The 21,043-nt window shown below is 38.4% G+C and overlaps 1 protein-coding gene across 4 annotated transcripts in view; it reads right to left on the reverse strand.

Moving 5' to 3' along the window:
- The window catches only part of LOC119741735 (voltage-dependent L-type calcium channel subunit beta-3-like), a 92,314-nt gene that overhangs the window by 39,708 nt on the left and 31,563 nt on the right, over positions 1–21,043 (reverse strand). For 3 of the 4 annotated variants that reach the window (XM_038217610.1, XM_038217609.1, XM_038217607.1), the window contains exon 3: positions 3,349–3,468. In XM_038217610.1, the coding sequence (XP_038073538.1) occupies positions 3,349–3,468 (120 nt within the window). Of the gene's footprint in view, positions 1–3,348; positions 3,469–12,598; positions 13,248–21,043 lie in introns of those variants that run through there. The other variant, XM_038217611.1, reaches the window with a different exon arrangement.

The following is a 21,043-nucleotide window of genomic DNA, read 5'->3' on the forward strand; positions in this document are numbered from 1 at the left end:
GCACAAAATCGATTTTGGTGTATCGCACTAAATTGATTATATCTCTGAATTGACAAAAGCAAATAAGATCAAACAAACACTATTGGAAAGCCCAGTCTTTGTTCTTTAATATTATGCCAAGTAAGAGTGACTTATTTTGAAATTTCATATTTAACCAATTTTTTTTCTGATTGTACCATTTTTTTTGAGACAGGCTGTACATGTAAATTCTATTGGCAGCTTAGTGCTTTGAGAAATAAATGATGTATGCACCGATGTTCTTTAGAAAATTAGAAAAGTAATAATTTGCTGCCATATGTTATTTAACAAATTGGTTTTTAATAAAATTGTGTTTTGATTTGTCATACCTACTGACATCAAGAATTCATCACAAAAGAACATACTGAAGCCATAAAAATAGCTCATGTGCAAATTTACAGTACATGTATGCGCTCTTCAAAAATTCTTATTTTTTTAAAGAATTGCATATGGACATGTGCCAACGCGAGCACGTACAGGCCTGTAATTTACAATTTACTGCAGCACAATGGCGCGATGGTATGACGCAAATTCAAAATTAGCATGGCCATTCCCACTGCGTCGGGGAAGTGTCTATGTCGAGTATGGCTTGTGTCTAGTCCAGGGCCACAATGCATGGGCACAAACAAGAACAGAACATATGCAGAGTACCGGTAGGTCTGGTTTTTGTTGAGCATTTTACTTCTTTTATGTGTCCTGAAATGAAGGTAGTGTCACACACGTGCATATACATGTACCTAACCAATACCCTGGAACACACCTTGTGCAAAATATTCTACATAAAGATTTATACTGAACACGAAATGTACAGGTACATAATGTACATCGTAGATAATATTCATACATTTTAATACAAGTGAAGAACACATGTATATTTAGGGGCTTCTAGCTGCCCCAAGAGAATGCAAATAATTTGAAGGTGCAGTTATATCCGTTCTTTTTATTTTAGTGACTATTCTGTCAACATAGAAGGAAAATTACAACGCTTGATCAATTTTTACAGCAAAGGTTGAGCAGCATTACGTGGACATGTTGACGCTGGCTACATGACATGTCCAATGTCCACACAGGTTCCGGTATGGGCTACTGCTGTAGTGTATAATTCTACACGTTGCAAGCGGAGAGACTCAGTTTCGAAATAACTTCACACTGCCGTCACACATTAATATGCAGTGTTCGGCCTGATGACCTATTGATCTATTGCAAGTGAAATCTAGTTGGCATACTTGATGAGCCTGAAGTTTACGGAACATGCAGATAAGGCAAAGCATATGTGATGCAATCAAGATAAATGAGTCGTATGTCGACCCTGATAATTTTTTTTGTTTTTACAGATTTGAAAAGAGCACAATCTCAGCATTACTGCTGTGAAAACTGCATGCTGATACCATCGCCATCTTAGTTCAAAAATTATGGGAGTCGGAACACCAAGAGATATGATGAAGTGGCCCTATTTTGGCATGAATCTCCACATGAAAGTTCCAGACAAACGACTCATTTGGCTTGATTGCATCACATATTTGGGTCATTTATAAATTTGGGGTCCATTTTTTTTCTCCTGTGCCAGCTGTTACATATACATACATGTACATGTGACATCTATGACTATATAATTCTTACTCCAACTCCAATACACTGAGAAAAAGCCAAATACCTCCTCAACAAATAAAACATTGTTTGAAGTCATTCTTGTTAATGATAATTGAAAACAATCAAAAAGTAACACGGACAGGAAAAATGTCACAATCTGAACCATTTATTTGTATTTTAATTGCCCATATCAAAGATTGCTGATTTAAAGGCACTCACAAAGTACATAAACATGTATTTTATGAACATGTTTTTGGAAGAAAAAGTAAATGTTCTGATAAAAAAAACCTTACATGAGAAAAATACAAAAGATTTGCTCAGTTGTTTCATATCGTGAGGTTAGGAACTCAGTTATTATTCATGAGATTATTAACTTATGGTAATCTTGTTTTGAAATTACAAATCTTAAAGTGTTAGTTGTTCATGTATATGGAGATGGAACGCTTTAAATGTGGGTACATGTTCTGAGCGCGCTGTGATTACTGTATGTAAAACATCCTCCACATTACAGGCATCAGTGCTTGGACAAGCAACAAGAGTATCTCAGACCCTAATCCAGAAGACGATTAAATTATCAATCAAATTGCATACATGTCCCCCCATCTTTAATTTGGTACATGTCGGTTCACGTCAGCTTCCGTTTCATTAGGGTCCTGGCGCAGCGGCGCTACACCCATCGGGATCGCATCGCTCGCTGACTCCAAGGTTATGGCAACAGTTGGGAGGACGGAGGGAGAGTTGGGGACGGTGATGATTAAAACTACACTAATAAAAGAAACGCATGTATCTTGTAAAACTGTGGGAGATGAGAAATGCCGCACCCTTGGGCAGCGCGGCTTATCTGAATGCAATTTCAAGGCCTAGTGTGATGACTGTAATATTCCCATCAGGCAGATTCTCTCAGGATGCTGCTGCCACACCTTCCTCACTCTTTACAGCCTGGTTAATACAAGTACTTCACACGAAGGCATGTATGCTGAGCAAATCTGACTTCACAGAACAATCGCTGCGACATGCGACGGAGTTGAAATGTGTTCAACGTTTGCAAATTTGCAGCGCAGAAAATTTGCTGTGATGTTATAAATTCATGTTTGCGTACACTTCACGCTGAAGTATGAACCGACCTTATAATACTGATAAAATGAGTGAAATTCCTGTTGGACAAACGCAGGACATTTTCCTTGTCTAATTTTGAATGTACACTTTTGCGGCAACATTTTGACTGGGTATGGTCTGACAAAATGATAACCACTGAAAAAATGTTTGATGTAAAAACAGAATTTCACCTTGTCTTGGGACTCTTGTAGCGGTTGTGTTATGTGGGCGCACCTGTTCTGCAGGCTTAGGTCAGCCAGTAGTACACAAGATGCTATGCATGCGGCACGCTTTTAACACCTAGCTCTGAACCAAACTCCAAAATTTCAGCTAGTAGCATACAAGCTGCTACCGACTTTGTTTAACTTCATGACAGCTCTTTTGTCATATGTAGTAAGTGTGCGACTAAAATGGACCGTAATGTGCCTACAGAAGTAACGCATTTGCACTAGTTGCCCCTATTATTCAGAGGGAAATTTTACAAGATTCCCAAGACGTTGTGATAGCTGTTCGTGGGTGATAGTATTCATAGTGATAATGCCCTCTTGCAGCAGGTGATTGCTTATACAACGTCTTTTCGTAAGACTGCATTTCACTCAACGCTTCTTCCAAAGACAGTTTTTCATGTTTGTAATTGTATCTTACCCTTGCTTTCTCAAGTTGTGCCAGGGCCTGCCGCTCCGTCTCCCGTCGTATAGCCTCTCTCTCCTCATCCAGCGAGAGATCTGAATCTGACGGCCGGCCATAGTTGGAGTCCTCAGAACCCTGAACATTCAAGACAAAAAAGAAACCAACATTTAGACCTCCTTCCCTAGGTGTTCAAATGAATCATCTCCTTTACAATGACAGTGGGTTTTTTGTTAGGGTGTTGGGTTATTTGTTTTTTGAAAACTGACTTTCCTTGGCAAAAATAAGCCCAATTGATGTTTTTGATGTCACAAAGGCGGAACAAAGAACTTGCCTGATAAACATTTGGGTTGTAACATCAGTTATGAATTGTTACAAAATGAAATGCTTTTTAAAGGCAAAATACCATTTGAAAGTTTCACAGAATATTTCAGACATATGTAGAATTACAAATTTGAAAAAAACACCTGAAAATCGAGAAAAAAAAAATCAGCTCCACATTATATTTTTGGGTTATATCCCCATTCTGAAGCTCTGCCTAGATGTGTCTGATTTTAACAAATGAAATGTAACGTACATGTAAGCATTCCTATCCCTTGTGGTTATTGGTCATCCCCTGTTTCTTGTGACAAGACTTGTGATTGGACTTGTGATTTAACTCTGACCCGACTTGTGATTGACTTGTGATTGACTTGTGACCGACTTGTGGTGGACTTGTGATGGACTTGTGATTGACTTGTGACAGACTCGTGATAGACTTGTGATTGACTTGTGATAGACTTGTGATGGACTTGTGATGGACTTGTGATTGACTCGTGATGGACTTGTGATTTAACTCTGACCCAACTTGTGATGGACTTGTGATGGACTTATGATGGCCTTGTGATGGACTTGTGACAGACTTGTGACACACTTGTGCCTGACTTATGATTGACTTGTGATTGACTTGTGATTGACTTGTGATGGACTTGTGATGGACTTGTGACAGATTTGTGATGGAATTGTGACTGACTTGTGGTGGACTTGTGATGGAATTGTGACTGACTTGTGATGGACTTGTGATGGACTTGTGATGGACTGCAACACTACATGCACGTTGTTTACACTACTGCTTCACGTAAAACCAGGAGCCAGATTAATACACCGCTAAAAATAGCGTGCCCCTATTGATCCCTGATCATCTGTCGTACAATTTCTATTTATTTATAAGTCAATGCGACTAATCCTTACAAACGTCAATACATGTACCGGTATCTGTACGTGCAACAAGGCATGGTAAAATCCATACAGAAATTTTATGCGTGGAAAGAAAAATGACATCACCTGGTAAGGGCAATGCCAGGGTAGTATTACCATGCTCCGTACATGTTCAGTAGGCTTTGCCTAATTATGCATGTCATTGGGAAAGGTACATGTACATGTACATGTACTTGGCAGTGACAACTGGCCGTGTATTCAATATCAATGTGGACAATTCACAAAAGGAATAGTCGGTTGTATTGTGGGAATTGCACAATGGCAATGCTGTACAAGTTGGAATTAAGGTTACAACTGGTGTATATCTGTTTTCATCTAACATTCCCTGTAATATGGTGTTGGATACTGTATTGAATGAAATTTTTCTATCATTGAAAAAAACAGGACAAGTGTGCTGTATAAAAAAAAGTGCATATTTAAGTGTTAATGTATATTGTTTGGTGGATTAAAAACAAATTTCAAAAAAGGGTATATATTGAAAACTGTTCAGTGGTCAAGTGTCAAGAAATGTTTAAAGAGACGTTTTTGTATGCCCATGCAATTTTATTTAGATACATGTACGTATGGTACTAATGTTAAGAATGGGGAAATTAAAAAGTTAATGGTAGTAATGTGCCTGAAACAATTGCCAATAAGTATTTTCTTTTATTTCTTATTTAAATGACAATCTAGCATTTCCGCTTTGTGTAATCCTAAGTACCGGTATGACGATCCTCTCCATATTGCTGTCTTCTTCCCCCCCCCCCCCCTGTAAATTGACTTTCCATACACGCATTACTGACGTATGCAGAACCACAGAGGTAGAATTGGCAGAACCAACAAGAGTGGACAGCAAAATACAGCTTGCATGTTGAAAACTGATTTTATTGGTTGGTTTTGAGGGAAGGGTTCACCATAGTGTGGCTGCTGTTGCAGGCCGTTTTTGGTTTCATACTGGTCTCTACAGCGCCACATCACAATTATTTAAATCCCTGATGGTAATTTGGCAAATTAATCCATGGCAATTTTAACCAGTTTTTCCTAACGAGTTTAATATTTTCATTGCGTACACCTACTTGGACGTGTACTTTTGACAGTATAAAGTTCTTTACATTAAAAATATAAATAACCAGTATGCTGTAAATGAGACCCGATAGAACCTACATGAACATGTACATGTACATTAAATTACATGATCAAGTAAACATGTACATGTCACTTCAAGCTCCAATTTATTATAAATACACTTGTTGATAAATAAATGGATCGGTAAAATTAGGGATAAATGAACTTAGTTTGCGGAAACACCATGTGGGAATAAATTTCTCAAACTAAAAAGAATGGTTGTGAAAAGAACCAGAGGTATAAAATTAGGGAGTGATAGAAAATTACATTATTTTTAATATCAAAGGTATCTAAGGGGTGAAAGACAAACTACAGTGCAGTATGCAAGGACTTGGCTGACACTGACATTGCACTGATTGAGGTACAATTAAGACAGCGATGACCGAGCATTTCTGAAAGCGGAGAGGAGACATTTTGTTCACTTTGCATGCATCCTTATTACCATCTTGCATTTAGTAGGGGGAACATGTACATGTAAATATGTGCAAGTGCATACACATGTGCATGCAAATCTTATGCACAACTGGATCTGAAACAAACTGGGGCAAGGAAAAGCTTAAGGAAAAAACTCAAATAATATCCTCACTAGAAAAATATTAATGTTTCAAAATTTAGCCAACTGTTAAAATATTAATTGGAAAATGTGTGTGTGTATTTGTTCCAATTGTAAAAGCATTCCATTCACATGCAGAATGGTTTCACTTCAGGGTAAATCTATTAATAATACAATGTACAATTGTACACGTAAATGTAGATAAATATTTTGCGCACAGATCCGAGAAATAGACAGAGTTGCCTTTAAAATTATATTTGCCAATATATTAATGAAAATGTATTTTGTGTCCATTCAGAAATAGTAAATGCATACAATCCCACTCCATGCTGCCATACAATTTTATTTTTACTTCATGTCAAAATTTTTCACTGAAGACATGGACATTTTTAATCAAAATGTAATGAGTCAACTCACCTACATAGTCACGAGAATACTGACCTACCGGCACATTTATACGGTATGCCCTCACAACTTCACATAAAAATTCCATTATTCAGGCAACCGATAATGCACTGCATGAGAAATTCACGAAAGTGCACCGAGTAAATGTACTATACTTTGTCCATTTACATGTTTATGTATGTTACGCGGTTCATAAATGTTTATTATTACTGCCAAAATCGATCAGGTAAAATATTTTCATAAACAAATTATACGTCCTGTGATTAGGGTCTATGTGCACTTGATGTGGGCTCTAATTTCAATATAAATGCAGCATGCTGTGGCTGTGGCAGGGGCGGATCCAGGATTTTTTGCGGGGGGGGGGGGTTCATCAGTAAATCATGGCTGAAATGTAGACAGGTTTTTTTTGTCCGGACACTAGGCTCCGCAAAATCAAGAAGGGGGGGGGGGGGGGGGGGGGGGGGGGCTCGTACCATACTTTAAATGGGAGCTAGTTCAAATGCGACGATTATGAACACTATAGTACAGGCTAGTGTACAAATACCCCCTAACCAAGCAGGCACTGTCCGTAATTTGGCCACAGGAATATAAATACCTATAATTATTTTTGGCTGTAAGAGCAGGGGGGTGGGGGGCGTTAGCATTATTTCTATGACTTGTGGGAACTTCTATGACTTGTGGGAACAAAAAAAAATTGACAGAGCTGGATTTTTTTCCTGTGATTTTTTCCCCCAAAACAATAATAATAATTCACAACTGCAAAGAGAACTCTAGAAAACAAGCCAAACAATGTGTTCGAAAGTGCTACAATTAACAGCTTAATTGCTCTACAATACCACAGAGTAAATAAACAATAATTATTTCACAAGACATCTGGCTGAAAGATATGTGTCCTTGGGAAAACAAACAATGATGCACTGCGGATGCGCTAATCAATTTTCATGTCGGGCCGTAAATGTAAATTTACAAATGCCATATTTATTTGTAGCACACAAAGCAAATACCGGTAGGTGTGAATACAGTGCAGAGTGTACATGTAAATAGGCCCTAATTGTGCATTTAAAGGGAATATACATCATTTGCTTTTGCTGTAATTTTCAGAAATGGAGGGAATTGGGGGGTTGGAAATATAAAGCAAATATAGTTACACTGACTTTTTGGAGGTTTTGGGTTCGAAAATGCTATAAAAACCAAGAAAAACGATCATTTTCCTGTAGTCTGGTTCCCTGACTCCATATAAGAAGAAATTGAGCAGTTTACATAAATTGGGGAATTGTAAGGTCAGGGAACCAGTCTAGCTGGCTCGTACCCGTTCATAGGTTTGTAATCGATTGCAAACAAGCGCAATGGTCAATTGGGGCCAGTATTTGAAAAAAAGCCAGTTGTTTCCAACGCTGATCGGCCGATCAGAGTTGGAAATTGATACAAAAATACCACTTTTCTTGAAAATGACAGTATACCAGGTGCCATAATTTTACAGGATGCTTTAGACTGTCATTTACCAACATCCTATTAAGGTATTTCGCAAAAACTTGGTAGTTTTATTTTTCGATGTTTGCAAATGTTGTATATTCCTTTTAAAAGAGCAATAAAAATATGCAAAAAATAGGGTTGTGTGTTTATGGCTAACTTTGGAACAGCATACAGATACATGTACATACCGGTACCATAATGCTGGGTGCCCACGCACCATTAATTAGTAACAAATGTAAACCCAGAACTTCTAAGTATAAGATGTTTTTCAATGTATACGTTCCATGAGTGGCGCACACCTTACCATAAATCATCGTGTGACAAGGAAAAGGACGTAAGCTGCCCAGGCATGCTAAAAGGACTTTTGGAGATAATCAAGTTGAAAGGTTATGTGCTGCCATTTTTAGATTAAAAATCGCATAAGGTCGAAATTTTGACTGATGGCATTCGTTATTAATTAAAATAATATTGTGCCTTTTAAGTCAAAATATTACTTCATTGTGAAGTTATTTCAATTTTTACACTAATATGTTAAATCCTTACGTCCTTTTGCCGGGAACAAAATTGGCTTGCGTACCCACTTGAGTGGGACGCTAGGTCGCTTCGAACATTTTTTGTTACATTGTAATTACACGCTTACGACCTTTTGCCGGGCACAAATAATGAAATTCCTTCTTCCATCTTTTGTTTACTGTTAATTACGTCAGAATGACGTTGCCCCTTGAGACAATATGTATATCAAATGAAAGATATTTCCAAGCTCTATCGATTACCCGAACAATCTGAATTTGACCTTTTGACCCATTTTTCGCTTTTACGACCTTCTTCCAGGTACCATATGACACATAGAGAGCCAAACAGAAACAAAAACCCCACAATTTTTTTAGTCAATTATTCAGGTTTTAATACACACAATATGCAAATTTACGCAAAAGTTGAACCTATTTCAACTCCAGCAAATTCAGCTGTGAATTATGTTTCGTGACATCATATTCACTTTATATTTTGCATTCACGTGAAGTACACACCAGCCTTAACATGTATTTGTACATTATAAAAATGTGCATGGATACCTGTACGGTGCATCCACCTGTACAAGTAAAATTCTGCCTCCTTGTTGTTGGTCACCTAAATTTAAGTTAAAAAAAAAACATTCAGGAAAACTGAAGATTGTTGGGAAGTGCAGTATGGCACGCCTGAGCAAACAAGATGTGAATGAGTTTATATTGAGGGTAAATCAACACTATTAACTTCACCATCAAGACATCTGGGGTAATGTCAAAAACAAACATAAAAAGTACGTATTCACCTATTCATCAACAAATGTGCCAGGTCTTGTCCGTCATTCCAAATGTCAATGTGCGAGAGCGGGGTCGAGAATTCCCTCCTCCTCCAACACAAATGGGAAAAAAATGCATCCAAGGAGAGGAGTAACCACGGCAACCCTGATCACCATGGCGACAGTGCCAATGAACCGGAACATGTGTCTTGCATTAAATGTCAGGGAAAGGCCAAGGAGCTTCTGCAGTTTTTTTTTCTCCCGGTCTTTTTTCTTGTAATGTAGAACTTGACGTAAGGTACAGTTGGCTCTGCCGTCATTCTTTTTGTTGCATGATCGCAGGTCCAGGGCCAGCAGCAAATCACTCGTGTCCTTTTGTCATTTGTGGGAGGCAATTTAGGACATCATTAAATTGATTGATGTCACACTGGAAGTACACAAGTTCTCCATTAACAATATTCAAAAGGTGAAGGATCCTGGGTAGAGGTCTTTCTTCGACCTTGGACGTCAACCAAAAATTAATCCTGCCTCACTTAATCCTTGACATGCACATGTACAAAGAAGCAGTGCAGTAACACTTTTTTTCATGATTAATAGATTTTTTTCCCATTAAATTTGGTTTTTAACAACTTAACACAAGTTACGGTACATGTACGTGAATATTTTACATATCATGTAATTTTAAATCCCTGCTTTCATAATGTACGAAGTTGATAACCCCAGTTGTATGAAGTTAATATCCCAGTCGTATGAAGTTAATTACCCCAGTTGTATGAAGTAATAACCCCAGTTGTATGAAGTTAATGATCCATATATTTCATAAATGCAGCTTTTTCCATTCCATTATTAACATCAACTTAATGGTTCCATCCGTTCCACATGTGATTTTGAAGAATTCAACATTAATCATATCTCCTACACATGAATGGCATACATGTACATGTAAAATGTACATGTACCGGCCCATGCCAACACACTTGTGATTTACAATGTATGCATTCATGAGAGGATCTGAAAACAACAATCCTTCAAACCGCCGAAATCCATCGCAAAGCTCCATTATCACACAGATCAGAATACGTACATGTATACGTGAGCAAATATCTGCAAATTTCAAGGCCAGTTTTCAGATCAATATTACATATTACCATCAGGCTAGTGCCAGTTGTTAAACAAATCAGTGTAGCACTTTCGTAAAAAGAACCCGGATGACTACAATATCATGTCAGAAAAAGTACCCGGATCATGATGACGACAATATTATCTTTGATATTGTCCTCATCTGGACATTTTAACTACTTTTGCTAGTTCCCGCTCAATTAATCAAGAGTGAAAAACTCACAGTTGTTCACTAGTAAATAGAGAGTAGCGGTCGCGCACGCGCATTCTGTACTGTTTCGTCAAGAAAAATGGCAGCTTTGAGCAGTGCAAGCTTCGCTTCGGTTGACGAAGAATTCGATTTGAGAACTCAAGATGCTGAAATACATTGAAAGCGACCAAGATGACACTAGTAGATATTCCATGAGCATACAATTTATCTGCCTGAGAAGAAGCTACTGACGGATTGTGAGATGCTGGAAAAGCTTTCACTAGCGGGTACTTTGTTGAAGTTAAGGGAATATATACAACATTTGCTTTTTCTGTAATTTTCAGAAATGGATGGATTTGGGGGGTTAATATTTTATATCAAATATTGTTACACTGACTTATTTGAAGTTTTGTGTTCATAGATGCTGGAAAAACCAAGAAAATAAATCATGTTCTTGTAGTCTGGTTCCCTGACCCCACTTAAGATGAAATGGAGCAATTTATAGATGTCGCAATTTATAGACGTCGTGGAATTGTACGGTCTGGGAACCAGTCTAGCTGGCTTGTACTCCTTCATACATGTACGTGTGTAATTGATTGCAAACAAAATTCAGACTAACTAAATATGGTAAATTGGGGTCAGTATTTGAACAAAAGCCAGTTTTTTCCAACGCTGGTCGGCCGACAAGCTTTGGAAATTGATACAAAAATACCACTTTTCTTAAAAATGTCAGCACTGATTTTACAGGATGCTTTAGACTGTCATTCACTAACAGTCCAGTGAGGTATTTCATAATAATTTGGTAGTTTTGTTTTTTGATGTTCGCAAATGTTGAATATCCCTTTAATGTTAGAAGTACTGAGGAAGCGTCCGGCACTTTTTACAAGACAGTGACATCAAGTCAGCCTGATATTGATAACAATATTGCACTCATCTTCGACCCGTGCAATATTATTATAGCTCATGCAATATATTCTTGTATCCCCCCTCAAAGCCATCCAATACTATTTAATTATTCTGATATAAACTTTACAAGTCACTAGAATCAATGTGAGGATTAATGACATACATTATGTACACATTCATGTAAATGTTCAACTTGTTCAGTAATCTGGTGATGGATTTCACATGAAGACACAAAAGAAACCACACCTATGCTGTTATGAACAGAAAAGTTGTGCTGAAAAAGTACATGTTCAGTGTAGTACATGTACCTGCATGTATGTAAAAAAATAATAATGATTAATAAAATGCTGTTAAACAGCTACATATATCAAATCATAACTCATAATGATTAAAATTTAATGGCCAACAATGTAGACACACAAGTGCAGGGAAAAGTGCATTCATGTTAATAGGGAATGTACAAATATATAGTCATGCATACATGTACATTGTACATGTAGATGTACAGGTAGCCATATAAGACCCGCAAGTATGCAATTCGTTTTTTGATTGATTAATCATTCATGTTTTGGCTACAGTTTGATAATTGAACAGACGATTTATTTTTGTATCAATTGTTTCAAAAACCAATCATCCACTTTCCTAATAATACAAAAGTTTGTCTTGTTATTATTATCATTACAATGTAATCACAAAGTTCTTTCATGTTTGTGTTAATTTGTCCCATTTATGCAGTACATGTACTTGCGATTGTGAAAGAGGTTTGGGAATTTTTAGTGCGTTCCTTTTTCCCCCTTATTTTCTTTTTGAATTTTTTAAAGTTTTCTGGCTGGAATTTTTTTTAAAAACTTTATCGTTAATTAAATATAATTCATAAGTTCCATTATCAAACTAATGCAAATTTATAAGGAACACAGTATGAGCAGGTCCTTCAAATACTCTATTTTTATGACTTCTGAAGACATGAATGAAGATCATTTACCTCGTCAGTTGACATGAAATAATCTGGATCAAACTGGCTCACTGATGAATATGATCCCCGGTCCTTACGGGTCCAAGTCATGGCCAGCGAGTCAACCAATGAAGCAAACGATGTGACACCACAGAACACAATTCCGCCCTTTCTCCGTTACAACAATAAATCAACAGTCAAGTTTAATTCGAAGATGTCTTTTCCACGCTTCCCTGCGCAAGTCTGCAGTGCTGTTCTTCAAAAGCTTGTAAGGCTGTTGTTGGACTTGGACAAAAACCAAAAATATAATTCCTTGCTGCCGTCAAGTTGTACTGTAAATGCGAGCCAAATCCTGCAATGCGGGTCTGCCATAACCTTGAAGGCAATCAGATGGCTATACACTCCCAAAAGCATACTACTTCAACGCATCGATGTCTCAGCCCGTTTGGTTTGTGTCTCTGCTGGAATTTCATCAGCAACAGGACACTCCTTGTACCGGAGAAATCCAGCATATGTATGACTACTCAACAGCGAGGCAAATTCTGGCCCATACGTCTTGGCTACTCCTTCACTGGTTCCCTGAGAGAGCGGCAGACTCCACCGTCATCCAGTGATGAGACGCATTCTAATGCGGAACGAAAGAAAAGGTGGCGGCCCCTACGGTTAGAATACACTCTCCTCACTCAGTCACAATCATGTACATGTACACGCACACACCAGCAGTGTACTTCCCCTGCATGCAAGCATGGGTTCCTGCATGCGTGCACTCCGGCCACCGATGTTAATGACGATGATAAACCATGGAGTGAAGCAGGCCTCCGTCAAATTACCATGGCATCATCTCCTAGTTCAACACGTCGGCTACAACTACAAGACATCATGGCGCGGAAGGGAGAGCCTTGCAGTTTGCAGTAGTAGACGGAATGAATTGACTAAATGCAGGGCTGGGAGCAAGTCTCCCACAAACGCATACGCGGGGACGGTGTAATTATTGAAAGGGGCCTACAAGAAGGTGTAATCCTTCGTGCTTCACACACTGGCGTCATGCACACTGTCGCTTACATGTACATTATAAACCTGTAAATTTAAAATTCCGCACTGGCTAGATCCCGGGTGATAACTAGAGACGGCGATGTGGCTTCAATTAAAGAGAAATGGATTGAGGCCAACACGATCGGCACGCTGCGACACAGATGTGAAATTATACATCAGGCAGTAATTGTTAATGACCAGTCAGCAAAGCCATTGATCTTGGTAGGCTGAGAGCAGCACTGAATCATTATAATGTGCAGATGGTGGCTGTCTACCACCCAAAAGAGTGGAATGCTCAGACGGAGAGTATTACATATATGCAGTGGTGTGTAGGGGCACCAAATGATATTCTGTGCAATTGGCTCTCTCTTATTTAGGTTAATCAATTATTAACCTTGCTTTTAGTACCAATAATTCTTCTATGCGTCAGTAGGGAATAATAATACTGATTCTTTTATCAAGGTTTTCTTCAAAGCAAAAATTCCAGCAACGTTGACCATTGCCCTAACTCCCTAGGGGGTATGCAAAATCGTATTAAAATTGGAGGATTATTAATCTGCAAAGAACCTAATTTAAAGTTACTTTAAAAAAAATTGGACTCAAAAATACTGTTCTAATTACACAAAATAGTATTTGCATCAACACTCAACAGCAGATACTGGTACATGTATGTAAAATTACAAATATCAAAAAACAAATTAAAGTAAAAGTTATTAATTTCTAGCAGATGAAACTGAAATGATGTACTGGTAAGTACCAGTAATCCATGAATATAATTGTTTCCCTCCGGAATACATGTACTTCAAGTAAGCTACATGTAGCTAGACAATACTGTACGATAGTGTTACATAAATTTGTACATGTGTACCATATGCATACATTAAATGTACACCTACATGTACAAATGAATAGTTTTTCTGTAAAGAGAACCCCTAAATCACAGGGGGAAAATATCTGTATAAACTGACATTTCAGAAAACCATCTTTATATTCTTTTGAAAGCACTAGCAACAAAAGAAAAAAGTTTCAAACGAAAAAAAAAAGACATACATTGTATGTACAGAACCACACACAAAAGACAAGACTTTCCAGTGGTGACATTCCAATTACATGTCCATGGATATTCTAACCAACCCTACAAAAGCCCAGCAAAAATATGCATACAAGAACATGACCATTCACAAATTATTCCGTTTCCATGGGAAAAACTTTCATGATAAAAAATATAATGGGGGAAAAAAAGAAAAGAAAAAACACCATGACTTCTGATTGAATATTTAAAGCCGCAATCATGAAGAAAGCCCCAACATTATTCAGCCTACTTGTCATGCACACACCTAAGTGCCTAGCCCATCCATTTGTAATCTTCATGAGGTCACATTAAAATTGAATGCCGTTTACTGCCCACAAGAGGGCGCTATTACAATGAAGCAACTCCTCATGCATCAGCCGGGGCTGGAAAACATATATTTCTCCTTCATGCACGATTGCTGTCCCAGGACCTGGTCACAGTTCACTGAATATCAACCAAGAAGTCTGTGTTTTCATGAATACCGCATTCCAAGCTGGGCCGATCAGGGGACAGGGGTTTAGAGCTTTCAACCTTTCAACCATGCGCTGCAAAAAGTTGCTGAAATTTTTTTTCGTTTCTTTCATCGGAATCATTCGGCCTGATATTCTGCATACTGGTTAATTTGTACAACATTTGCTTTTGCTTTAATTTTCAGAAATAAATGGATTTGGAGGGTTAGTATGTTGTAGCAAATATTGTTAAAACGACTTGTTTCACGTTTTGGGCTCATAGATGCTAAAAAAAAAAACAAGAAAAACATTCATGTTTTTGTAGTCTGATTCCCTGACCCCACTTAAGATGAAACAGAGAATTTATAGACTTTGGAGAATTGTAAGGTCAGAGAATCAGTCTAGCAGGCTTGTACCCCTTCACAGGTGTGTAATCAATCGCAAAGAGTTTTTGCAGCAAAGAGCTTGCAAACAGTTTTTGAAAAAAGCCAGTTTTTTCCAACGCTGGTCAGCCGACCAGCATTGGAAAAAATCAATTTTTCTCGAAAATGTCAACACACCAGGAGCCATGATTTTACAGGATGCTTTAGACTGTCATTCCCTTACAATCCAGTAGGGTATTTTGTGACAATCTGATCTTTTGTTGATCAATCTGAAGTTTTGTGATGTTTGCAAATGTTGTATCTTTCCTTTAACTTATTTAAACAATAAAAACATTTTCCTGACAAAAATTTAAACTCTTCCAATTCTCCCGGTGAAATTTCTCTAACTTTTCGTCCCAAAGCTGCAGTTTGGTCATCACTCCCGATTCTTTTCAATATGGCATGTACATAAAAACAAGGGTACCGGTACATGCATGATAACACAGCTTACCAGGGCTACAATGTACAGCTACCTGTATCTTGTGCCCACCTACATGTATTCACTCTAGACAGGATTGAGATCCATCTACGGCAGTTAAGGCCAACAAAAAAAAGTCTCCGGTTTCTGATATGCGCGCGCGTCGCCGTAGCCATGCGCGTCGGTAAAATGAAAAAGTTTTTTTTTCAATACAAGATGATGTCTCAAAACCGCCAAACTCACTGGTTTGACTGGAATCCTGCTGCTGCACAATTTTAACGTGTTTTTAGATGGGGTTATGATCGAGAATAAGCTTTATGTGGCCTCTCTGGACTCCCATATATTTGCACTACATTTAGTCGGGCACCATTTGCAGTCATCAGCCGACATTTGAAGCCAAAAAAAAAAAAAAAAACAGGTAAAAAAAAAAAAAGCCGCATCGCCGAACCACTTTTGGGGCAAGCTCCATACCAGAAACCAGAGACTTTTTTTTTTTGGCCTAAGCATGTATTTTTTTTTCCTTTTCTTTCTTTCCTATAAATATTTCCAAGATCTGTTGAGGGAAAGGAGTTATACAGCCTTGATTTAAAGACAGTTGTCGTTATTCCATCTCTGATTCAACATTTAAAGAAAAATAACTGTAAATAAAAATCCCCCTCCCCCAATCAGCTACATGTACATGAGCTCTAAACATGGAATGGCACTTACACAGGGAAAAGTGCTGGCAAGAACATTATGTTATAAGCTTGCTTGTATATTGCTATTGTAATACTCCTAGCTGGTTTTTGTTTAGCACATGTATAATCTGGTAAGAAATGTTCCAGGCTTTGCTGCATCAGGAAATTGAACACAAAATGCTGTTTATTTTTGGCTTTCAATCAGCGCAAGTAATTCAATCATGGCAGCACTGTCAAGATAATTTTTCTGATTTACCGGTAGACCTTCAATCCGTGTCTAATAATCACGAGAACACTTCAATAATTGTTTGCCTGGTTTTCAAGTGATATTTGGTCAGAAAAAGGTTAGAAAGATAAACTAATGCTGACAAAAGCAAGCATTAATTATGCAAAATGAAGGAATAACTTACTGTAGACATACCGCTATATTATGTACATGTACATGTACACCTGTATCATTGTATGTACAATATTCTCCCCCCCCCCCCAAGAAAATGTTTAGCTCAAGTTTTCATTTGGGCAAATGTAACATAAGCGCATGAAAAATAAGGACAATATGAAGCCTGAAAATAAAGGAGAATGTACATGTACATGTAAGGTCTATTGTTTTTCAAATTCACTAATTCGCAAAACCTTATAGCCAGGATACGTACACACAAGTCCAAGACATTGGAGAGTCTCCACAACTTGGTTTAAAATTCCCCAGTACCACAGACATTGAGGTTTCTACCTGAGGTCAATTAGGCTACTATATGGCTCTCATCACTGTGGCAACGATAGTTATCTCATTTATAAAAATTAATTGCCATATTGTGTACACACATGTACATGTACTATAGATGTACATTGTATTTGTACACTGCAGAAGGTTAAATAAACAGACATTTTTTACCATCAACCATTTTCGTTCAAACAAAAATGATGTACATAATGTAGCTTGGGAAATTTTTTTGCTTTTTCACTGATTTTAAGTGAGGGGCGCAAGTACATGTATTCAACGCTCTTGCATACAACCGATCAAAACTGGTTTTGTTTTGAAATATTTACGTCTGATACCATTTTGTGCCTTGATATTGGCCACTAATTGTGTTCACTCTTGGGGACTAAAAACAGCATGTCTAATTACATGTAATTCATCATAACCAATCTCTTAAGACTCGTGCCATGCAGTTAATCACTGCATGATGTATGGGCATCAAATACGTGTACGGTCATGAAAAGGTTGAGGTCAGTATATAAAAAAAAGATTGTGGAGTGAGCTGCAATGAGTTATTCGGTATTCCACTGCCGAGGGGAAAGTTTGAAATGTATCACAAATACACAGTGTAGTATTATGAAGATACATTTATTTTTCACTTGTATGTACCGGTAGGTTACATACTAAGAGGGTTACATGATGGGCAATCCCATGGTAACTCTCGTCACATTTGGAGCGGGTCTTCAGTCAACTCTCTGCTGTTATTCTGCCAAGTCAAATCATTTAGGGTGGATTTTTGTCACAAAAGATCCCTTGAAATCAAGTGACTAAACGTCAACAAAATGGCCTACAAAACGAGCTTCTATTCAATTGGCAATGTGTTTTTTTTATTGGTAACTCACATGACACAAAAAAGACATACAAAAAATTAAAAACCCCTGCATTTTGAAAGTTTTCCTCGCACATGTTCTGTGCACTGATGGAAACATCTTTACCCTTACATCGAACGCACCCATAAATGTGCATGTACATGTACATGTACGTACATGTTATGTACATGTATGCAGTAAATACATGCATCGAGCTCATATATTTGCTGACTTCATCCGGAATAGATACATGTACATGTACTTGACATGACCTACATCTTGTGCATGTCAGTTGACAGTGCCCCCCCCCCCCCCCCCCCCATTCACCTGCATGTGACCGTGCAGTTTCTGTACAGGATTGACGAACAGCGACAATACATCTTTAGAATTTAGCAGACGTATACAAAAAATAGATCTTATGCAAGTTCAAAACTTCAATGGATGAATTGCCTTTTTTAAGCTTGAGTATTCACATGTACATGTACTTGTACATGTATTTATAACAATTCTAATGATGACGTACTACTATCGCTGACGTAGTATAGAAGGAGAAGGGAAAGGGGGGCAGTTGTGAATTGGGCATGTTGGGGAGGGGGATCCTCTTGGGCCACCCAAAAAAGTTATACCAGTTGCCTAAAATAATTCCCTAAAATGTGCCTCTGAAATATGCGTAGATGTCAAAGTGGGCCGGCATGCCAAACATAGATCTTCCCCTGGAGGTTCAACCCCTCCCCCCCCCCCCCCAAACGGATTACACTCAGATGGTAAACATACACAAATGCTCCAGTCCTCATACTGTCTGTCAAACCAACAAAAATGTTCATATTGATCCTTGTAGCTACATATACATGTATGTAGAGTGTAAAGAGTAAAAACAAATTCCCTTAATTTTACAGAATGGATGTTGCGCACGTACATGTAACATGTACATGTACGTGTACGGAACTATCATTTCTCCAGAAGGTGCCATTTTGACCTGCTGCATCCACTCAAATAAAAATATGAGAAACTGACAGGAACGATGTGTAACACCAATACAAATGTACTGTTTTTGTACACGTGTACAAACATGTACTTATTCACAAGATGGAATTTACGTCTCGTTGAGATGTACATTATAATAATTTCAATATTGGGTTTTGGCCGGTAACCGACGTATTTCACCGAGCCAGCCGTCCCTGGCAACCTCAGTGGTCGAGTTGTACGATGAGACGTCTGCGCTAGTTGGCAGGTCGTGGGTTTGAATCCCATCCGAGTGAATTTGTTTTCTCACAATCACTCGGGGGCAACACTGAGTATACAGTGCTTATAAAATACGTCGGTCAAGCCCGTCACCAGGAGCAACAGGAGGGGTCATAGTACCAACTAGGGGCCCACTACCATAAAAAAAATACAAAAATTTGCCGTGGGGGGGGGGGGGGGCAATTGCTCGCCAAGGTAGGCCCAGCCACAACAGGCCCCCCCCCCCTCCTGGAATGGGCCTGACGTTGGTGAAGGACAAAACCCATTATTGAATAAACAGGTACAAACATGTACCGTAGTGTATAATGTACATGTTCTGCATGACATAAATAGCATCAAAGGCTGACATCAAGTCAGCCTCGACCCGGTTTTGGCAATTTTCGGAAAAGTACAAGTACTGTACCTGGTGCTTCAGGAATAAAAGTCCTCATTGTCCATGTGAATTCTTTGGGACGGGATGAAAAGGCCATTGCAAAAAACTTCAGTGTAGACAGCTGGATAGAAACTACCCAGCTGAAACGTACACAGATTGTATTAAAATATATTTCATTTTCAACTTCAAACAAATCCACTGAACCACATCTACACAGACTGCACATGTATACATATGAACCGTGGACTAATTCAAGATCCCCATTTTACACAATATCCGTCCCAGATGCGTGTACAATGCATCCAATAACCGTGGAAAAATCCATTTCTTTCCATCATCAATCATGGTTGGAACATCAAAGGGTTGAATTTTTCACAAGAGTTTGTCAAAAAAATATGGTAAATCTAACAAAAATGCATTTCAAACAGTCGGCACCGTCGCCAGCCCTGAGCATCGGGGGGCCATAGTACCAACAAGGGGGCCCACTAATACAAAAAATACAAAAATACATGTATGGCTTTTGCCATGGGGGGGGGGGGGGGGGGGCTAATTGCGCGCCAAGGGAAGCCCGACCCCACCAGGTCCCCCATTAGCGACAGTACCTGGCACAGTAAAATTGTACAGTACATGACCCCACAAGTAAAACTGGGCCAAGACTAGAGACAAGGAAATGTATTTATAATGAAAATCTTATGTAAGTCTAGTTATCTAGCTATCTAGTAATGTACATTATGCTTGAACTTGGCACAAATAAATGAAAATGAACATACAGGTACGTGCTTGTAGCGGTACCTGTATGTTCATACACCCATTCTTGTTCCGTAATTGTGGGAACTTACACTCGTCGCCACGAGGTATTTGTGGGGACCGAAAATGCTATGGGGACAGCAGAAAGTCCCCATAACTCGGTCCTAATTTGCCTAACAATAAAAAACTTCCCCATAACGCGGTGTATGCCTACCCACAGGCCTGCACATCCACATGTGCATGGACTCACGAAAAATGTTCCACTGATGGTCAGCTCCACAGTGTTGGACGTACATTTTCGGACAATTCAACAGTGTGCTTGATAAAAGTTACAAGTATTAAGGGGATTTTAATTCTGATAAAACATATCTGTTGGTTATAAGAATGACTTTTTAAAAAATGGCGTCAGATGTACGTGTGTACTATTCAAACAAATCGATATTTTGTGTAATTACCGGTATTAATCAATTTTTCAGT

Source organism: Patiria miniata, unplaced genomic scaffold (genome assembly GCF_015706575.1).
Source record: "Patiria miniata isolate m_02_andy unplaced genomic scaffold, ASM1570657v1 HiC_scaffold_5, whole genome shotgun sequence".
NCBI classification, from domain to species: domain Eukaryota; kingdom Metazoa; phylum Echinodermata; class Asteroidea; order Valvatida; family Asterinidae; genus Patiria; species Patiria miniata.